Source organism: Aythya marila, assembly GCF_965140915.1.
Source record: "Aythya marila genome assembly, chromosome: 28".
In the NCBI taxonomy this organism is placed as follows: domain Eukaryota; kingdom Metazoa; phylum Chordata; class Aves; order Anseriformes; family Anatidae; genus Aythya; species Aythya marila.
In genome coordinates this window covers 1,440,896-1,460,081 of record NC_139069.1, presented here as the reverse complement: position 1 = coordinate 1,460,081, position 19,186 = coordinate 1,440,896, and the positions used below count along the sequence as shown (strand labels likewise).

The 19,186-nt window shown below is 49.8% G+C and overlaps 2 protein-coding genes across 2 annotated transcripts; one reads left to right on the top strand and one right to left on the bottom strand.

Moving 5' to 3' along the window:
* Window positions 1-8,713: 8,713 nt before the first annotated feature.
* Window positions 8,714-13,561, top strand: LOC309888225 (olfactory receptor 14C36-like; the record flags this gene model as incomplete). Its single annotated transcript, XM_082780463.1, has 2 exons — window positions 8,714-9,661; window positions 13,526-13,561. 2 exons carry the CDS (start codon window positions 8,714-8,716, stop codon window positions 13,559-13,561), a joined length of 984 nt encoding a protein of 327 aa, XP_082636589.1.
* Window positions 13,562-14,304: 743 nt separating this feature from the next.
* Window positions 14,305-18,895, bottom strand: LOC309888224 (olfactory receptor 14A16-like; the record flags this gene model as incomplete). The annotated part of the gene is made up of 2 exons (XM_082780462.1): window positions 14,305-14,400; window positions 18,002-18,895. The coding sequence occupies 2 exons, from the start codon at window positions 18,893-18,895 to the stop codon at window positions 14,305-14,307; spliced, it is 990 nt and encodes a 329-aa protein (XP_082636588.1).
* Between the last annotated feature and the right edge of the window lie 291 nt (window positions 18,896-19,186).

Genomic DNA, 19,186 nt, shown 5'->3' with positions numbered 1-19,186 from the left:
GCATCAAGCCATGGGATCTTTGCTGTTTCAAAAATCCCTCAACAAAAGATCTCTCAGCAGCCTGTTCCAGTGCCTCATCTCCAAGTGAAGAATTTCTTCCTAACCTCTAATCTAAATCTCCCCTCATTTAGCTTAGAACCATTCCCCCTTCTTCTGTCATTATCTGATTGAGCAAAGAGTCACTCTCCATCTTTTTTATAAGCTGCTTCAAGTACTGAAAGGCCACAAAGAGGTCACCCTGGAGCCTTCTTTTCTCCAGGCTGAACAGTCCCAGCTCTCTCAGCCTTTTTTTCATAGGAGAGGTGCTTCAGCCCCTTGATCATTTTTGTGGCTCTCTTCTGGACCAGTTTTAAAAGATCCACATCCTTCTCGTGTTGGGGTCTCCAGACCTGGACACAGGACTCCAAGTGAGGCCTCACAAGGGCAGAGCAGAGGGGGACAATCACCTGCCTCCATGTGCTGCCCACTCCTCTCTTGATGCAGCCCAGAATGCAGTTGGCCTCCTGGGCTACAAGCACACACTGCTGGCTCATGTCGAGCTTTTTGTCCAGCAGAACCCCCAAGTACCTCCCAGCAGGGATCCTCTCAATGAGTTCTTCTCCCAGCCTATCCTCATGTCTGGGATTTCCCAAGCCTAGTGCAGAATCTTGCACTTGGACTTGTTGAACCTCCTTAGATTCACAGGGACCCAAATTTCAATCTTGTCCAGCACTCTTTGGTTGGCACCCCTTCCTCTGTTGCATCAACTACACCACTCAGCTTGGTGTCATCTGCACACTTGCTGAGGGTGCACTCGATCCCACTATGTCATTGATAAAGATATTAAACTGTACCAGTCCCAAGACAGACTCGTGACAGACGCTACTCATCACCAGCATCCACTCTGATATAGAGCCATTGAGCACCACTCTCTGGGTGTGACCTTCAGGCCAACACCTTATCCACTCAGTGGTGCAGCCATCAAATGCGTATCTCTCCAATTTGGAGATCAGGATGTCATGCGGGATACTGTAAATGGTCTTACTGAAGTCCAAGTAGATGACATTGGTTGGTCTTTGCTTGTTGTCTGATGCGGTCACTCCATTTTAGAAAGCCACCAGATTGGTCAGGCAAGATTTGGCCTTTGGTGAAGCCATGCTGGGTGTCTGAGATCACTTCTTTTCCATGATCTTGCCAGGCACAGAGGTGAGGCTCAGCAATCGGTGGTTCCCTGGGTCCTCCTTTCTACCCTTTTTTAAAAATGGGAGTGATGTTTTCCTTTTTCAGGTCACCAGGGACTTCAGCCGACTGCCAGGACTCTTCCAATATGATGGAGAGAGGCTTGACAACTACATCAGCCAGTTCCCTCAGGACCCTGGGATGCAAGTCATCAGGCCCCATAGACTTGTACTTGTTGAGTTCCATCAGGTGGTCTCAAACCTGCTTTTCACTTAGAGTGGGTGGGACTTTGCACCTCCAGCCTCCATCTATGGTTTAAGGGAAATGAAAGACTTGGGAAGCCTGACTGGCAGAGAAGACTGAGGCAAAGATGTTGTTGAGTCCCTCAGGCTTCTGCATGTCTGTCATTACCAGTTCACCCTTCTCATTCATCACAGGGGGTACACTGTCCTTGGCCTTTCTTTTCTGAGCAATGTATCTAAAGAATCTCTTCCTGTTATTCTTTGTGTCCCTTGCCAAGCTGAGTTCCATGTGAGACTTGGCTTTCCTTATCCCATCCCTGCACATCCAAAACTGAAACATGTGAGAGGGCCTGGGAAAAGTAACCCTGGATCCTTAGAAGCCATTTGGGAAACAAATCTTGTAGGTAGGAAGTGTGATTTTGTGGAGGTACAGAGCTGGTGGGCACGTTGTGCAGAATGCTCCTAAAGACCGTTGTGTCCTTTTCCTTCCTGACTACAATGATACTTCCTTCCCAGTAATGGAGGAGCCAATAGAGGTGAAAAAAGATACTCTGTGATCATGAATGTCATCAGAAAGCTGACCCCATTAAGATACGGGGAGGTTAGGAGAAGCATGGACAAGAGAGATGTGAAATTTTGGGGTGAGAAAATGAGAATGGCCATTAGAAAATAATGATTTCATAGAGGTAAGAAGGTGCATGTAATGTTGATGCTGTAGTAACACTGACTTAAAAGAACCATGTATGGCCCTTACCTTATTTAGGTGGTAATTTTAATCCCGAAACCTAAATGCTACTCCAACACTCTGACAGGAATCCCCTACTCTAATGCTTGAATTCAAAGGATCCCTTCAAGCAAAACTCAGCCCATAGCCCCTTTTTCTTTCCTTTATTCTCTTACTCACCCAAATGCCTTCCCTGGACACTAGTATTAAAATGCTCTACTGATCCTTAGATTTCTTGGCAGACCAAAATAAAACCCTAAACCACAGAACTTATCCATACCCTAACCACAGAAGAACACCAAACATTCCCAATAAAACTCTGTTTAATCTCTAACACAGAAAAGTGAGCCCGAGTCCCTAAGGGACTAGGGAGAGGTGAGCTCTGCCTCAGGATCTTCTGCCCCAGCAGGAGCAATGTGACCATGACAGTGACTGTGAGGTCACTTCTGTCTCTGCACTTGATAGGGCAGCAGCAGGAACGTGTCACGGAAAGGGACTGGGAGGTCACTTGTGTCTGGAGGTGGCAGGTCACCCTTGGCTTCTCCCTGGGAGCTGCACTTTTGGGCTGACATCTGGCAGTGGCCCTGTTAGGCCAGCAGAAGGCACCTGCTTGGCATGTTGACTGGGGGATCCCCTCTGCCTCCAGACCCAGGAGGACCCAGGCAGAAAGAAGGCCCCCAGATGGGCTGTCCTGTCCCTTCTGCTCGAGTCCATGAGTGGGCAGCAGCAGGCACAAGGCTTGGCACAAGGAGTCAAGGCCATGCGGTGGGGGAGACAAGACACCATACTCCACACGGGGAAGACACCACATGGGGGAGACAGTGCTCCAGCCTCTGTCAGCAAAGGGGGACAGCACTCCCAGCTGCACCTTCTGCATGACCGCAGTGCTTCCTGCTGGGGGCCATGTCCTACAGTCAGCCCTGGGCTGTATGCCACCCCTGTGCTCTGAAAGGCTCGAGAAGTGGAAGGTCTGACTCCAGAAGGCAGCTGTACCTGAACCAGGGGAATTTCTCTCATGTGCAGTAATTCTTTCTCCTCCCAGCTACTGTTCTGTGGCCCCAGTGTCATAGACACCTTCTGTGGTTTTACCCCATTGCTGGAGCTCTTCTGCAGTGCCACGGTGATACTCGTGGTCTTTCCTTTCATAATCTACATTTGGGATCTTCCTTCCTTCTTTCCTTCCTTCCTTCCTTTGGATCATCTTCCTCTTCTCTTTCCTGCAGTTTTCATGTGTGTGCATCCTCTGTTGATAAGCCCAAGGCCTTATCCACCTGCTCTTCTGTCCTCATGAGTGTCACTGTTTTCTATGACACCGTTGTCACTGTCTGTGTAAAGCCCATAAAGGCTGTGCTCAGAGGTTTTAACCAAGCCCTTTCTCATACCTTCATCATCCCCCTGTCAGTCCTAGGGTTGCTTATAGGTAGTATGGGAAGGGTGAGAGATGTGCTGGTGGAGCTGCAGACGTCATCATAAGACTTATCTCAAAGACCTTGGAAAGGACAGATTGATCAAAGAGGTTCCTCGGGACGTGGAAAAGGCAGATGTCGAAAGCATCTTGTACTTCAAGGCTGAGCAGAAGGATGATTAAGCCTAATCATGAATTAGAATGCCAGTGTTAACCCTAGCCCTCACCCAAGAACTAAACAAAACTCTGACCCACAAGGCTTGCCCTTTTCCTACACCTTGAGCAGGCATCTTGAGCAGAACACCAATCCCTCCCTCAAAGCCCTTCCATTGCATTAGCCCTAGAAGTTGACCTCTAATCCCTAAATGTTAAATTGACCACCTAACCCTCCACCACACACACAACACATCTCATCTTCAAACCCACTCCTATCCCTAACTTCAGCTGTTTGTCCCCTTGGGGCAGGGCAGGGATTGTGATGTCCTTGAGCAAAGAATCACTCTCCATCTTTTTTATAAGCCCCCTTTAAGTACTGAAAGGCTGTGATGAGGTCACCCTGGAACCTTCTTTTCTCCAGGCTGAACAGCCACAGTGCTCTCAACCTTTCTTCATAGGAGAGGTTCTCCAGCCACTTGATCATCTTCTTTGCCTCCCAGCCTCCATCTATGGGTTCAGGGAAATGAAAAACTTGGGAAGCCTCACTGGCAGGAAAGATTGAGGCAAAGATGTTGTTGAGGCCCTCAGGCTTCTCCATGTCTGTCATTACCGTTTACCCTTCTCATCCATCAGAGGGGGTACACTCTCCTTGGCCTTTCTTTTCTGAGCTATGTATCTCTAGAATCTTTTCCTGTTATTCTTTGCATCCCTTGCTAAGCTCAGGTCTATCCGCGCATTGCTTTCCTTATCCCATCTCTACACATCCAAAACTGAAGCATTCATAAGGGCCTGGAAAAAGAACTCGAGATCCATGGAAGCTATTCTGGAAACAAAACTAGTAGGTAGGATGCGCAATTTTGTAGAGAGGCAGAGCTGATGGGCATACTGGGCAGGATGCTCCTTTAGGCCCTTTTCCCTCCTGACTACAATGCCACTTCTCTCTGAAGAACAGAGTAGCCCACAGAGGTGAGACATATACTGCCTATGTCATGGATGTCATCAGAAAGCTGATCCCAGTAAGATATGGGGAGGTCAGAAGCAACCTGGACACGAGAGATGTGAGATTTTCAGGTGGCAAGAGGAGCATGGCCAGCAGAAATTAATGATTTCGTAGAGGTAAGAGGCATCATGAAATGCAGATTGTGCAGCAACACTGACTTGTAGAGTCATGTATGGCCCTTACACTATTTTAACCAGTAGTCTTAATCCTTAAATCTAAATGCTCCTCCAACACTCTGACAGGAATCTATTTCTCTAAAGCTTGAACACAAGGTATCCCTTAAAGCAAAACTCACCCCATACCCCCTTTCTATTACTTTTACTCTCTTACTCACCCTAATCCCTTCCCTTAATATTAGTATTAAAATGCTCTATTTAACCCTAGGCTTCTAGGCAGACCTAAAAATGACCTAAACTACAGAGCCTGACCATACCCTAAACACAGAAGAACACCAAACCTTCCTATTAAACATTTGTTTACTCTCTAACCCAGAAAGTTGCGCCTTATTCCCTTGGGAAATAGAAAGCAGTCAGCTATGCCTGAGGATCTCATGGCCTAGCAGAAGGAACGTGACTGTGGCAGTGACTGTGAGGTCACTTCTGTCTCTGCACTTGATAGGGCAGCAGCAGGAGCGTGTCACGGAAAGGGACTGGGAGGTCACTTGTGTCTGGAGGTGGCAGGTCAGCCTTTACATAGACCTGGGATCTGCACTTTTGGGCTGACAGCTGGCAGTGGCCCTGCTAGGCCAGCAGAAGGCACCTGCTTGGCATGCTGACTGGGGGATCCCCTCTGCCTCCAGACCCAGGACGACCCAGACTGAAAGGCCCCCAGATGGGTTGTCCTGTCCCTTCTGCTTGAGTCCATGAGTGGGCAGCAGGAGGCACAAGGCTTGGCTGTGTCTAGCCAAGAAGCTGCAAGGCCAGCAGCAGGCCCCTGGCTTGGAAGCTGCTGCTGAGGTGACTTGTGTCTGGTTGGCTGAGAGGCCGCAAGGAGCCTGCTGGGTTCGGATGCCTAATTCAGGAGTGGTTTCCACCCTGATGGAGCCTGCTTTGGTAGTAGGAAAGAGCAGGAGGAAAAAAAAAAAAAAAAAGAAAAAGACACAAACCACCCTAAAAGGTGGGCTCTGGCCATGAGGAGGAAGAAATGACCAGGGAAACATCTGGTCTTGCTGCTACAGACTGAGGCAAAGAAGGCATTAATTACCTCAGCTTTTACCTCATCTCTTGGCACCAGGTTTCCCCCCACATCCAATAATTTATGATGATTCTTAATCCTCTTTAATTTAAAGTATTTATATAAGCAGTGTTTATTGTCTTTGACAGGAATGGATTTATTAAGCTCCAGCTGGGCTTTGGCCTTTCTAACGTTGTTCTGCACAACCCCATAACATTTAGGACACAACTCCCGAGAAACTGACAGCATGCATGAGAATGAAGAACAGAAAAAGTAGAATCTGGCAGCCTTCCACTCATTACCTTTCTGTGACTGTGTTGCAGTTCCATTCAACTGGTTACTCCTGTATTATCCAAATGTTGATTTAGTGGAGGACTTGGTAGTGTTAGGTCAGAGGTTGGACTCGATCATCTTGAGGTCTCTTCCAAACTAGACAATTCTGTGTGATTCTGTGTGTGATTCTGTGTCCCCTGTACCTCCCAATGCTGCTGTCTTGTCAGAGACAGCACAATCACATGAAGGCTGTCTTGTCTGCCTGCAGACATGAACAGCTGACAGAACGGAGCATCAGTGTGGTTGGAGCTTGAGAAACTACAGGATTTTGTCTAAAGAAACCTCTAGACATTTACAAGGAGAAGAGCCCAGTCCTGAACGAGAGGGAGAGTAACGCCACATATCAGAGCAGACTGGGACACTGCAGAGTACACAGGACGAGGAGGGCCTGGGCACCACAAGGGATGCCATATGAGCAGAGGTGCCTCATCACGAGGAACCAGACCAGCTTCCTACAGAGCTGCCTCATGAGGAGCACGGCCACCAAAAAGATCTGAGTTATCATGCTCATATCAGATCCGGTATGACACCACAAGGACAAGTGTCTTCAACTAACCAGTGAAGAGGTACAGGTCTGGGATTCTCTAGGCCATCCTGGTTTGGAGAGGAGCAAGGGCTATGGCAAGGCTCAAAGTCCCAGCAGGACCCAGGTCTTTGTGTTCATGGCTATGGCTGTTGTCTCTGCCACTGAGCCCTTAGAGGAGACAGCTGATTGGTAAAGCACCAGGGCCTCATTGCCTTCTCGCCCCCACCCATGAACCAGGCAGGAGTCGTACCATTCTCCTGCACTTGGCCATGCACATCCCCATGTCCTACTGCCCCACAAAGAGCCCTGAGCAACCTGTCAAGGGAAAGGATCCCCCTTAAAATGGGATGGATGTCAAGTCCTGGCCCTTGTGCTTGGTGACACACATCCACTTTTCCTACACATCAGTGTCACCTTCACATTGCCTTTGTCTCCTTGTCCTCACTGCCTCCAGGGTTCTGCTCTAACGAGCTCCAAGGGAGGCTGTGTCAGTGCTGGCCTTCAGGGAGACACTGCAGGAAACTTGCCTCTGACTTGGACTTCTGGAGAGCTGTCTTCAATTGTCTCGGAGTGCCTGAGGTTCGTGGGCTCATCAGCAAAGCCCCCAGAGGGGTGATTGCAGTGCCTTGGGCTGGTGCTGTGCTGCTGAGCTGGGCTGGGCTCGTGAGCCCAAGGGGAGCTCGTGGCAAGAGGGCCTTGGTGCAGAGAGACAGCTGTGGCCAGGAGCAGCTCCTCTGCACTGCGCAGCACGAAAGAGACACAGAGGCACAGACACAGAGAGAAGAAAATAAGAGAGGGCTTGGAGGCAGTTGGGTGTGGGAGGATTCTGAGAGCTGCCTGCAGGAGAAACCTGCACAGCCCTTGACAAGGTAAGTGCCTGGCTGCAGGGCCATACAGCTGCAGGTCCTGGAAGGGTCTCGTGCTGGGTCTTGTTTCTGGGAGGGCAGTGGGCAATGCAGTAGGCTTTGAGAGTCCTGCTGGGTTGCAGTGCGAGGTGAGGAAGTCTGGCAGAAGCTCCTTGGAGTGCCCTATGGCAGGTGCCCCCGGTCAGCCCAGAACACCCTGCCCTGGCTGGCCATGCCGGGCTCTCTGTCAGCTGCCCCATAGCTCCTGCAGCCACGGAGGTGCCCCTTGGCAGGGCCCTGTTGGTGGCAGTGTGCTGCAGGGCAGCGCTGAGCACAGCCGAGTGAGATGGGGTCTGTGCACATCGGTAGGGGGAAAGAAGAGGTGGGCGCAGAGCAGCAGCTCCTGGCAGGGACAGCTGCAGGCAGCAGAGAGAGGGGCAGGCGGCCAGAAGGAGCTGTTGGTAGAAACGCCGTGGCAGGGGGGATTTGGGCACCTCGTGGCCATGCCCTGCAGTGCAGATGCCTTCCCCTGGAGCAGCCCCTCCCTGGCCTCCTCTTCCCCTGCAGCCCATGGGCTGTGGGGCAGATGGGGGTAGAAGAGGAGGTAGAGCTCAGACAGGGATGCTTCCAAGCTCTGTCTGTGTGAGAACTTCACCTCAGGTGAGGTTTCTGTCCAGCTGCACTTGGACTGGGGCTTCTCTGCTCTCAGTTGTCTCCAGTTTCTTCTCAAGGAAACTCCAGAGCTGGATGGTCCTGCGGCTCAAAGACAGCAAACACAGGGTAGATTAGAACACGACTTGTGGGCAGTGGCCTGTGTAACTGCATTCAGAGGAGTTGTTTGAAATAACACTGAAAAGCTCATTGATCTGACCAGTGAACAGAACTTGAGCTTCCCCCAAGTTCCTGATTTCTTTCTTTTCTACAGCAGCAAGGACTCCTCTGCAGTCTACAGCAGCCCCTGCTCCCAGTGCACTCTCAGCCAGCACCAGCTGGAGCTCAAGTAAGAGAGCTGCAGAAAGGTTCTTCTGAAAAGAGAGATGCTCAGGCTGGAGGGTGCTCTAAGACTTGCAATAAGTCTCCCTCAGAGAAGTGTGAACTAACATTGTTCTGCCTTCTCCTCTTCAACAGACAACTGTGTTCAATGTCAACAAATGCCCAACATCAGCTCTGTGAGCGAGTTCCTCCTGCTGGCATTCGCAGACACGCGCGAGCTGCAGCTCCTGCACTTCGCGCTCTTCCTGGGCATCTACCTGGCTGCCCTCCTGGGCAACGGCCTCATCCTCAGCGCCATAGCCTGCCACCACCGCCTCCACACCCCCATGTACTTCTTCCTCCTCAACCTCGCCCTCCTGGACCTGGGCTGCATCTCCACCACTCTGCCCAAAGCCATGGCCAATGCCCTCTGGGACACCAGGGCCATCTCCTATCAAGGATGTGCTGCTCAAGTTCTCTTTTTTGTCTTCTTCTTTGGCTCAGAGTTTTTTCTTCTCACCGTCATGGCCTACGACTGCTACGTTGCCATCTGCAAGCCCCTGCACTATGGGAGCCTGCTGGGCAGCAGAGCTTGTGCCCAGATGGCAGCAGCTGCCTGGGGCAGTGGCTTTCTCAATGCTGTCCTGCACACGGCCAACACATTTTCCCTGCCCCTCTGCCAAGGCAACTCTGTTGACCAATTCTTTTGTCAAATTCCCCAGATCATCAAGCTCTCCTGCTCAGATGCCTACCTCAGGGAAGTCGGGGCACTTTTGTTTAGTATTTCTTTAGTCATTGGTTGTTTTGTTTTCATTGTTTTCTCGTATGTGCAGATCTTCAGTGCAGTGCTGAGGATGCCCTCTGAGCAGGGCAGGCACAAAGCCTTTTCCACGTGCCTCCCTCACCTGGCCGTGGTCTCCCTGTTTGTCAGCACTGCCATATTTGCCTACCTGAAGCCCCCCTCCATCTCTTCCCCATCCCTGGACCTGGTGATGGCTGTTCTATACTCAGTGTTGCCTCCAGCAGTGAATCCCCTCATTTACAGTATGAGGAACCAGGAGCTCAAACATGCAGTGAGGAAACTATTTTATACCTCTTCCTTCAGCATTAATAATGTGCGTAAAATGGTAATAGGATTTCTGCAAACAAACACTCTTAGTGCAAATTCTTGAAAGTAATTTTCTTTATTATTATTTCCTATAATTGGTTGCTTTGATTTAATGTTATTCTAAGCCTCCTAATTATTATTTTATTATTATTATTATGAAGTCAATAATTTCAAATAACTTTACAATCATTATTCTTGTTTAAATAAAGACAATAAAGAAACTGGGACTATTTCATTAGTCTCTACCACAGTGTCTTCCCATCGCCAGTGCCTCCAGCAGTGAACCCACCCATCTAAAACATGAGGAACCTGGAACTAACGGTTGCAGTGAGGACACTGATTGAATACATATTCTTCAGCTTCGTTGATTATAACAATAAGCTTATAATCAGAAACACCTATTTTTTCAGAAATCTTTAAGATACTTTTTTTTTTTTTCTTTTTATTTGTCTGTGTTGTTATTTCCATTAGCTATTGTTTCAGATATAAATAGTATTAATCTTAACCTCCTACTTGTTAAAGATTTACCTATAGAACCAGGCTTCCTGTGTAGATAAACACAATAAGGAATCCAGAAGAAATTCATTGTTCTGAGCTGCCATCTCTTCCTATCCCCTCTGGAGCTGGGGGAGCACTTGTTGGGGCACTTGTGTTTTAGTATTTCTTTAGCCTTTAGTTGTTTTGTTTTCATTGTGCTGTCCTATGTGCAAATCTTCAGGGCAGTGCTGAGGATACCCTCTGAGCAGGGCCGGCACAAAGCCTTTTCCACGTGCCTCCCTCACCTGGCCATGGCCTTCCTCTTTCTCAGCACTTCCGTGTTTGCCTACCTGAAGCCCGCTTCCATCTCTTCCCCATCTCTGGACTTGGTGGTGTCACTTTTGTACTCAGTGGCACCTCCAGCAGTGAACCCCCTCATCTACAGCATGAGGAACCAGGAGCTCAAGGTTGCAGTGAGGAAACTGTTTCTATATGTGCTTCTTAAGCATCAGTGCTGTTAACATTATTGTTATTTGTATCATATCATTTTTTGTACTTAGTATTATTATCATATTGTAATAACAATAATAATCCTTTAAATGCTACCATTCTATTTTAAGTAACTTATGAGAGATTTTCATTTCATTTTTCATTTTGATTATTTTCATAACTGTTGATATTGGCTTAATTTTTTAAGTAATTTATTTACTTTAACTACGTCTTCTAATCAACCTATTGAACTAGATTTCCTCTGTAAGTACAGACAATAAAGAAGACAGCATAAATTCATTGGACTCAGTATCCCTCTCTTCCCATCTCCTCTGATTCTGGGGGGAGCAGCCCCAGCACGCAGGAGAGGCTCAGGGCCAAGAGGCTCACCGCCCGCTGGGCTCTGCCTCTCTGCTGCCTTCGGGTCGGGGCTGCTGCTTCCCTGGAGCCATGGCCATGGCCAGCAGCAGGACGTGGTCTTGTCACTGCTGCTCCCTTTGGCTTCCTCATTGTTCTCTTGTGCTTTCACATTCAACTAAGTCTTCAGATCTCATGTATCTTGCTGTCTGTACAGTGGCATCTCTTTCATTGCACAGCTCTTCCAAAGCTGGTGGAAGGAATATACCCAAGGAACTGCTGCATGAACGGACCTCTTGCTTTTCTGGCCTTCACTGTGGATCAGAATTTCAGAGTGCTCAGTGTAGTGCTGGACTGGGAGTTCCCTTCTTGGCTGGCCATGGCTCAGCAAACAATAACTGGCCTTGACTGGCCTGGAACTGTCCCGGTTGTGCTTAGTCTGATGGCAAATAACATGCTGGAGAAGAATGTGGACCTGCTCTGTGGCTGGGCCAGGCCTCTTGTGCTGGCCTGGGGAGTGGGGCTGCCCCTGTGGGGCACAGGCACTGTGTGCTGGGGATCTGCCAGGCAAGAGAGCAGGGCTCCTGCAGCTTCACAGACCTCCATCTCTTGAGCCGGGTCTGGCCCCAGCGTGGGGACTGCTGGGGAGGCCCAGAGCTGCCTTTGAGGCAGCAGCTGCGGTGCCTTGCAAGGGGCTGGGGCTGTGCCTAGAGCCCTGCAGCAGCCTGCACTGGGCACTGCCCTGGGGCCAGCACAGTCTGGGCTGCTGGGGTGGGCTGGGGAGAGGGCAGGGAGGTGGGGAGAGGTGGGCAGGGGCTGGGCTGGGCTGGGCAGTGCCCGGCAGAGGGCAACAGCAGCATCAGGGAGCGGTGGCAGCATGCAGGGGAGGGCTCCCAGCAGGGCTTGGTGCTGCAGAGCCAGGGCTGTGCAAAGGGAGCCCAGAGCTGCAGGGGCAGGGGAGAGGAGGCCGAGGGCCAGGGAAGCTGCTGCAGGGGCAGGGAGGTCAGCATGGCCCTTGCAGCCCCCTGCCCTGGGCCTGCCTCTGCCCTTGGGCTCGGCCTCGGCCCCGGCCTTGGCTCTGCTGGCAGGAGCGCTCTTGGCATGCACTTCCTGGCCTCCCCTCGCCTGCACACAGCTGCTGCCCACTCAGGCTGCTGCCACAAACGTGTCCTCACCAGCAGCACCACCCCTTGGGCTGCTTCTGCTGGCCTCTCCAACCCCACTGCCTTGACTCCTTTTCTCTACTGGGCCCCACCCCACCTTCCCCACCCAAACTCTTGACTGTTGGCTCCATTCCCCTGCCCCATGGAATTACTGTGCTATGGCAGAACGTGTCTCCATTGGGCCGTCTACCAGACACAGCAATGAATACTATGAGCAGGACTAGAGGGGTCCTGCTTCAAGCCAGGGGGAGGCAGGGAGGAAAGGGAGAAACAGGTTTACTTGACTGTATATATTTAATGGCCTGGCACATCAGATCCACAAATGTATCAGGCTCTACTGCACAACGGTGCACAGAGTACCCTAATGCCATCAAGCTAGAAAGAGGTAGAACCCACCTGTATTTCTGGAGTGACAGGGGCAGCCCATTAACTGTACTGGAGGCTGAAGTGAGTCTAACTGGGAAGGAATGGCAAAAGCACCCCACTGGGACTGGCCCAGAGGCTATGTGCATCCTTGGCATAGACTGCTTCAGGAGAGGGAATTCTGAGTTCCAAGAGGGCACCACGGGTGGGGCTTTGGCAGAGCTGCCTTGGAGACAAAGGACATGAAACTGTTGTCTACCTTGCTTGGCCTTCCACAGAATCCTTCTGTTGGGGGTTTGCTGAGGGTTGAAGAACAGCAGGTGCCAATGGCTACCATGGTGGAGCACCTGAGGCAGCGTCGCGCTAACCGAGAGTCCCTGATTGCCATCCATGAGCTGGGTCATCGACTGGAGAGCCAAGGTGTAGATGTAGAGCTTGGGAGCATGGTTTAGTGATGGACTTGTCAGCAGTAAGATAAAGTTGCCTGACCTGGGTTACACGTCCCAGAGTAATGTCAGGCACAATGCAATTCTTTTTGCCTTCTGCATCTATAGCACAGGAAGAAGGACTTTGCCCTGCTCCATTGACTGGGGAGGTCTTTTCACATTACTCAATTTAGTTTTCTGTGTCTGGAAGGGGAAAATTTTCCCAAAGAGGCCAAGATCATGGGTACAGCTACAGCCAATAAAAATATATTTTCTTTAGTTTTCACCCTGAGTTTTCCACAGACGATCCAAGAGAGTGATGGATGTCCAGGTGTCTACTGAGATTCAGGCTGAATTTCTCAGGATTCAATGGTCATTTCAATCTTTTTATTTTATTTTATTTTATTTTATTTTATTTTATTTTATTTTATTTTGTTTTGTTTTGTTTTATTTTATTTTATTTTATTTTATTTTAATTATCTGAACACAACCCTGACTTATCTTAGAAAGGGTTTCATGTGCTAGGCTGGGCTGCAGTTACAGGGACAAAGACCACTGCTGGCAGTGGAGCTGTCAGACCTCCAGTCTCTGCTTTTCCTCCTGATGCAGGTCTCCATAGAAGTCACCCTGGATGAAGAACAATAGGAGAATGATCATCCAAACTGAAATGCAACAACATTCAGCCTTTGAAACAAGAAAATATATTTATTATTTGCTTTGTGAAATCTTTTCCCTTAACTACGTCATGGAAGCTCTGCAGTTAACAGCACAAGACATGAAACCTTGAAGAAAACTTTGGAGGAGATGTTAGGACTTTCTTCATTTTAATGAATTCCATGGTGTATTGTGGTGCTGAGTCTGTGAAGCTCTGGTACTGAGAGGACAATGATGCAACTGCTAGAGAAAGTAAAGTCAGAAGGAAAAGCTGAAGTGACTTGGAGTATTAATGGGCCCCACTGAGGGCTGTTACTAACAAAGCCTCCCCAGGGACTAGTTAGGGTAGATAATTGGAGGCCATGATTGCAGACAGGCAAAGCACTGTGCTGAGAAAGGTCTTGGTTGGTTTTAGTGAAGCAGAAGAGCCAAGGCCTGACCCCAGCCACTGTGAGAGGAGATCCTGAACTGCCACGTCTGGCTCAAGGCTGTTCCTGTTGTCTGAGGGGTGTGGTGGGCAGTGTGATGCCATGAGAAGAACAGTGGTATGACACCTCTGAGCTGCTGCACAGGGTTGCAAGGAATCAATGAGGCCCCATTGCAATGAGTATAACATATCTCCTCCTAAACTACTGCCAAGGGGAAAAACTTTCACGGCTGTTGGGCCTTCCCTTTTTACTAGCACCCTCTGCCTTCTCCTCTGTAGCTTTTCCTATGCTGTCCCACACATTGCCCTATTTTATTGAAGTCTGGAGACATCCATCTCTGTTCACCATCTTGCTCTCATGCCTTGCTTTCACTGATGTCTTGTCAACCCTCACCAGCTGTTCCTTGAAACACAAAGCCAGGGTCTGATCAGAGGGTGACCTCTGGCACCACAGCATGACCCTTTGAGGGATATTTCTCCCTCTTTGTGACCAGTGCCAGCCTTTCTGGAACACTTTGTGGCAGTTTTTTTCTCTTCTGCTCTTTCTTGCTACCGCAGAAAGCTCCATCAGGGTGGAAACCACTCCTGAAGTAGGCATCCCAACTCAGCAGGCTCCTTGCGGCCTGTCAGCCAGCCAGACACAAGTCACCTCAGCAGCAGCTTCCAAGCCAGGGGCCTGCTGCTGGCCTTGCAGCTTCTTGGCTACACACAGCCAAGCCATGTGCCTGCTGCTGCCCACTCATGGACTCAATCAGAAGGGACAGGACAACCCATGTTGGGGCCTTCTTTCTGCCTGGGTCCTCCTGCGTCTGGAGGCAGAGGGAATCCCCCAGTCAGCATGCCAAGCAGGTGCCTTCTGCTGGCCTAGCAGGGCCACTGCCAGATGTCAGCCCAAAAGTGCAGCTCCCAAGGAGAAGGCAAGGGTGACTTGCCTCCTCCAGACACAAGTGACCTCACAGTTCCTTTGCGTGACACGTTCCTGCTGCTACCCTATCAAGTGCAGAGACAGAAGTGACCTCACAGTCCCTGCCACAGTCACATTCCTGCTGCTGGGGCAGGAGATCCTGAGGCAGAGCTGAGCTCCTCTGATCATCCCCGCCAATCTCCTCCTTGTGGCACACAAGCTGGTCAGATCAGAGTGAGCAAGAGATTAAAGATAAAGGGAAGAGGCTATAGGCTGTGTTTTGGCTTCAAGGGATACTTTGAGGTCAGGCATAAGAGTAGTGGATTCCTGTCAGGGTGTGGAGTAGCATTTAGGTTTGGGGATTAATGTCACTGGTTAAAATAGGGGAAGGGCTTTACATGACTGTTTTAAGCCAGCGTTACAGCAGAATCAACATTGCCTGAATGTTCTAATCTCACAGAAATCATTAATTTCTGCTGGCTAAACTCCTTTTCCCTCTCTCAAATCTCACATCTCTCTTGGCCAGGCTTCTCCTGTCTTTCCCATATCAGTCATCTTCCTAGGGGCAGCTTTCAGATGGCTTTCATGATCTCAGAGTATCTTTCTCATATCTGTTGGCTACTCCTTTCTTGAGACTGACGTGGCACCTAAGTCAGGATGGAAAAGAACACAAAGGCTGTAGGTGAACCCTGCACAATGTGCCCAGCAGTTCTTGTACCACCCCAAAATTTTGTTTCCTGCCTCCAACTTCTGGATACGGAATGGCTTCTTTGCACCCAGGGTATCTTTTTTCCAAACCCTCATGCATGGTTCAGTTTGCCCCAAGCATCTTGGAGGCAGTGGCCTGCTCTGTGTAGAAAACTGAAAGCAGTCCTAAAGGATGACTTCAGGCAAAAGCTGACACCTCTGACATGACAACCCCTACCCAAGACCTCTTTCACTATGGGGCCTACCAGCTACTTAGAAAGAGCCGATCTCAGAAATGACATGCACAGCAAGTGCCTTCTGCTGCCCTACCATGGACACTGGCAGATGTGAGCCTAAAGGCACAGATCCCAGCCAGGAGTCAAGGGTGACCTGTCAGCTACTTCAGAAAGCAGTCACCTCACAGACCATTTAACAGCCATTCACTTCTGGCTGGACTTAGTGTTTCTGATGCACCACTGAGCTTATAATACCACACCTACAAAACATCCCCTTTTTGGGCCAGGACCTGTCCAGGTAGAAGTGATCTGGTTGTGATCCTCCAAGCTCATGGCACACCTGCTGGGCTCCCAGCCTCTCTGACACTCAGGAGCCAGTTCCGTGCCAGTCCCGGGAGATGCTAGGGAAGGAGGAACCTTGCAGGCAATGTTCTAGCACCATTCCATGTTGGCGGACTGTCAGCTCCTTGTGCACAATGAAGATCATGTTCGTATCCAGAAGCCGTGAGCCTGTAACTGGCTTAGAAGACACTCAGGAGAAGTGGCCTCCAAGCCCCAGTGCCCCAGCCCCAGCCCCAGCCCCAGCTGGTGGTGCTGCTCTGCAGAGTGAGGGGGCTGTGGTGCCTGTGGCACAGGAGCAATCTGCAGAGGTGTGCTGGGCAGGCTGGGAGGCAGACCCAGCTCAGGGGGTCACTGCCATTGCCCCAGGGCTGCAAGGAATCACTGGACAGGCTCCTTTGCTGGGGCTGCTGCGTGCCCTGGGGCTGCAGGGCTCTCCTCTGCCTGCTCACAGCATACTGAGCACTTGAGCTCTGCTCAGTCCACCTTGGAGGAGATCCCCCCTTAGGAGGGAAGTGCTGCAGTGGAGGCCAGCTGTGCCACTGCCGTGCCCACTGCCTGTCCCTGCCTGCAGTCCCAGCTCGGCCCCACAGCAGCACTGGCACCAAGCTGCAGGAGCAGCCGGGCCTGACCCCACCAGCAGGGCTCAGCAGGACAGGGCGGCAGTGGCAAGAGAGCAGCTCTGCATGTCCCAAGCGCTGGTGCTCCCTGGCTGTGCTGCTGGGATGGGACTCTTTTCCTCTGCACCCCTGCACATGGGCACTGCCCCTGCAGAGCCAGACCAGGTCTCGGAGGAAGGATATCAGACAAAAAAGCCTATTGAACTTTAACTTCCTTAAGGTTAAATTCACAGAGAGCATGGCTTCACATGTACAGAGTCTATGAGCTATATTCAACAGGTCCATCCATATCATTTTAATGGGTGTTCATTAGCTGAATTGATGTAATAAGAATATGTACAAGCACAACCACAAAAAAAAAAAAAAAAAAAAAAAAAAACCTGTAGAGTGGATATTCGTCCAATTATTGACATTACAAATCAGATGCAGAAGCAGATTAGCAATTTCTTGCATCGAAGACACATCTAGTCATTAATTTCCACAAAGCATGCTTGACCTCTTGGATCATTATGGTACAGATGAGGACGTGCTCTGCTGGAAGTACCACTGAGTACAGAACTGCCTCCACCAGGTCAAGGGATGGGGAGAAGTTGGAGGGAGCTTCAGGCAGGCAACCATGACAGGCCTGAGGGAGACGGACACCATGGCCAGGTGAGGGAGGCACGTGGAAAAGGCTTTGTGCCAGCCCTGCTATAGAGACAACAGGACTGTCACCTAGATCCACAAGGTCTAATCCAAATACACTGCTCCTACCCGTGGCAGCTGGGCTCTTGGCCCTGAGCCCCTCCTGGATGCTGGGTCTGCTCCCCCAGCTCGACAGAAGATGGGAAGAGAAGGATACTGAGACCAATGAATTTCTGCTGAGTTTTTTATTGTTTTATCTATCAAGGAAGCCCAGTTCTATATGTACAATAGATGATGTGGTCAAACCTTACAAAAGATGTAACATTCTGAAAGGTAGAATGAGATTATTAAAAACAAAATGAAATATTGTTCAAATACTAACAGAGAAAAATAATTTTAAAAATGTTATGTCATTTTGCCAAACACACTTTTATTTCTCTTGGGATTCTTATTAATGACAATGTTATGATAACACTAGTAACGATAAAAATGATATGATATAATGTGACTCAAAATATTTGCATATTATTAAAAATAAATTTTCTGAACACATAATGGATGCTTAAGAAGAATGTATGGAAACAGATTCCTCACTGCATTCTTGAGCTCCTGGTTCCTCATGCTGTAGATGAGGGGGTTCACTGCTGGAGGCACCACTGAGTATAAAAATGACTCCACCAGGTCCAGGGATGGAGAGGAAATGGAGGGGGGCTTCAGGTAGGAAAATATGCCTGTGCTAATGAAGAGGGAGACCACAGCCAGGTGAGGGAGGCACGTGGAAAAGGCTTTGTGCCAGCCCTGAGAAGAGGGCATCCTCAGCACTGCCCTGAAGATCTGCACATAGGACAACACAATGAAAACAAAACAACCAAATGCTAAAAAGATACTAAACTGAAATGCCCCAAATTCTCTGAGATAGGAATCTGAGCAGGAGAGTTTGAGGATGTGGGGGATTTCACAGAAGAACTGGTCCACAGCATTGCCTTGGCAGAGGGGCAGGGAAAATGTGTTGGCCGTGTGCAGGACAGCATTGAGAAAGCCACTGCCCCAGGCAGCTGCTGCCATCTGGGCACAAGCTCTGCTGCCCACGAGGCTCCCGTAGTGCAGGGGCTTGCAGATGGCAACGTAGCGGTCATACGCCATGATAGTAAGGTTATAATACTCTGCTGATATGAAGAAGAGAAAGAAAAAGACCTGAGCAGCACATCCTTGATAGGAGATGGCCCTGGTGTTCCAGAGGGCATTGGCCATGGCTTTGGGCAGAGTGGTGGAGATGCAGCCCACGTCGAGGAAGGCGAGGTTGAGGAGGAAGAAGTACATGGGGGTGTGGAGGCGGTGGTCACAGGCTACGGCGCTGAGGATGAGGCCGTTGCCCAGGAGGGCAGCCAGGTAGATGCCCAGGAAGAGTGCGAAGTGCAGGAGCTGCAGCTCGCGCGTGTCTGAGAATGCCAGCAGGAGGAACTCAGTGATGTTGCTTCTGTTTGACATTTGCGTTTTTGGGATGTGGTCCTGCACATAGAAGTGGAAGAACAGTAATAACGTACAACAGACTTATCAGAAAAACTCATCCCATTTCTCATCTAATATCACCAGAAAGGTTGCCCACTTCCAGAAAGGTATTTGGTGGTTCCCTTTCTTGAGTTCTTCCTGATGATGCCTGAGGTTATCCCTCGGAGAAGGGGACTCCTCTGTCGACAATGGAAGAGTCAAGTTTGCCCTACAGCCAGAGATAAGGTTGAACATGGGGTAAACTCAGACTCACTTCACTGCTGGTATCAA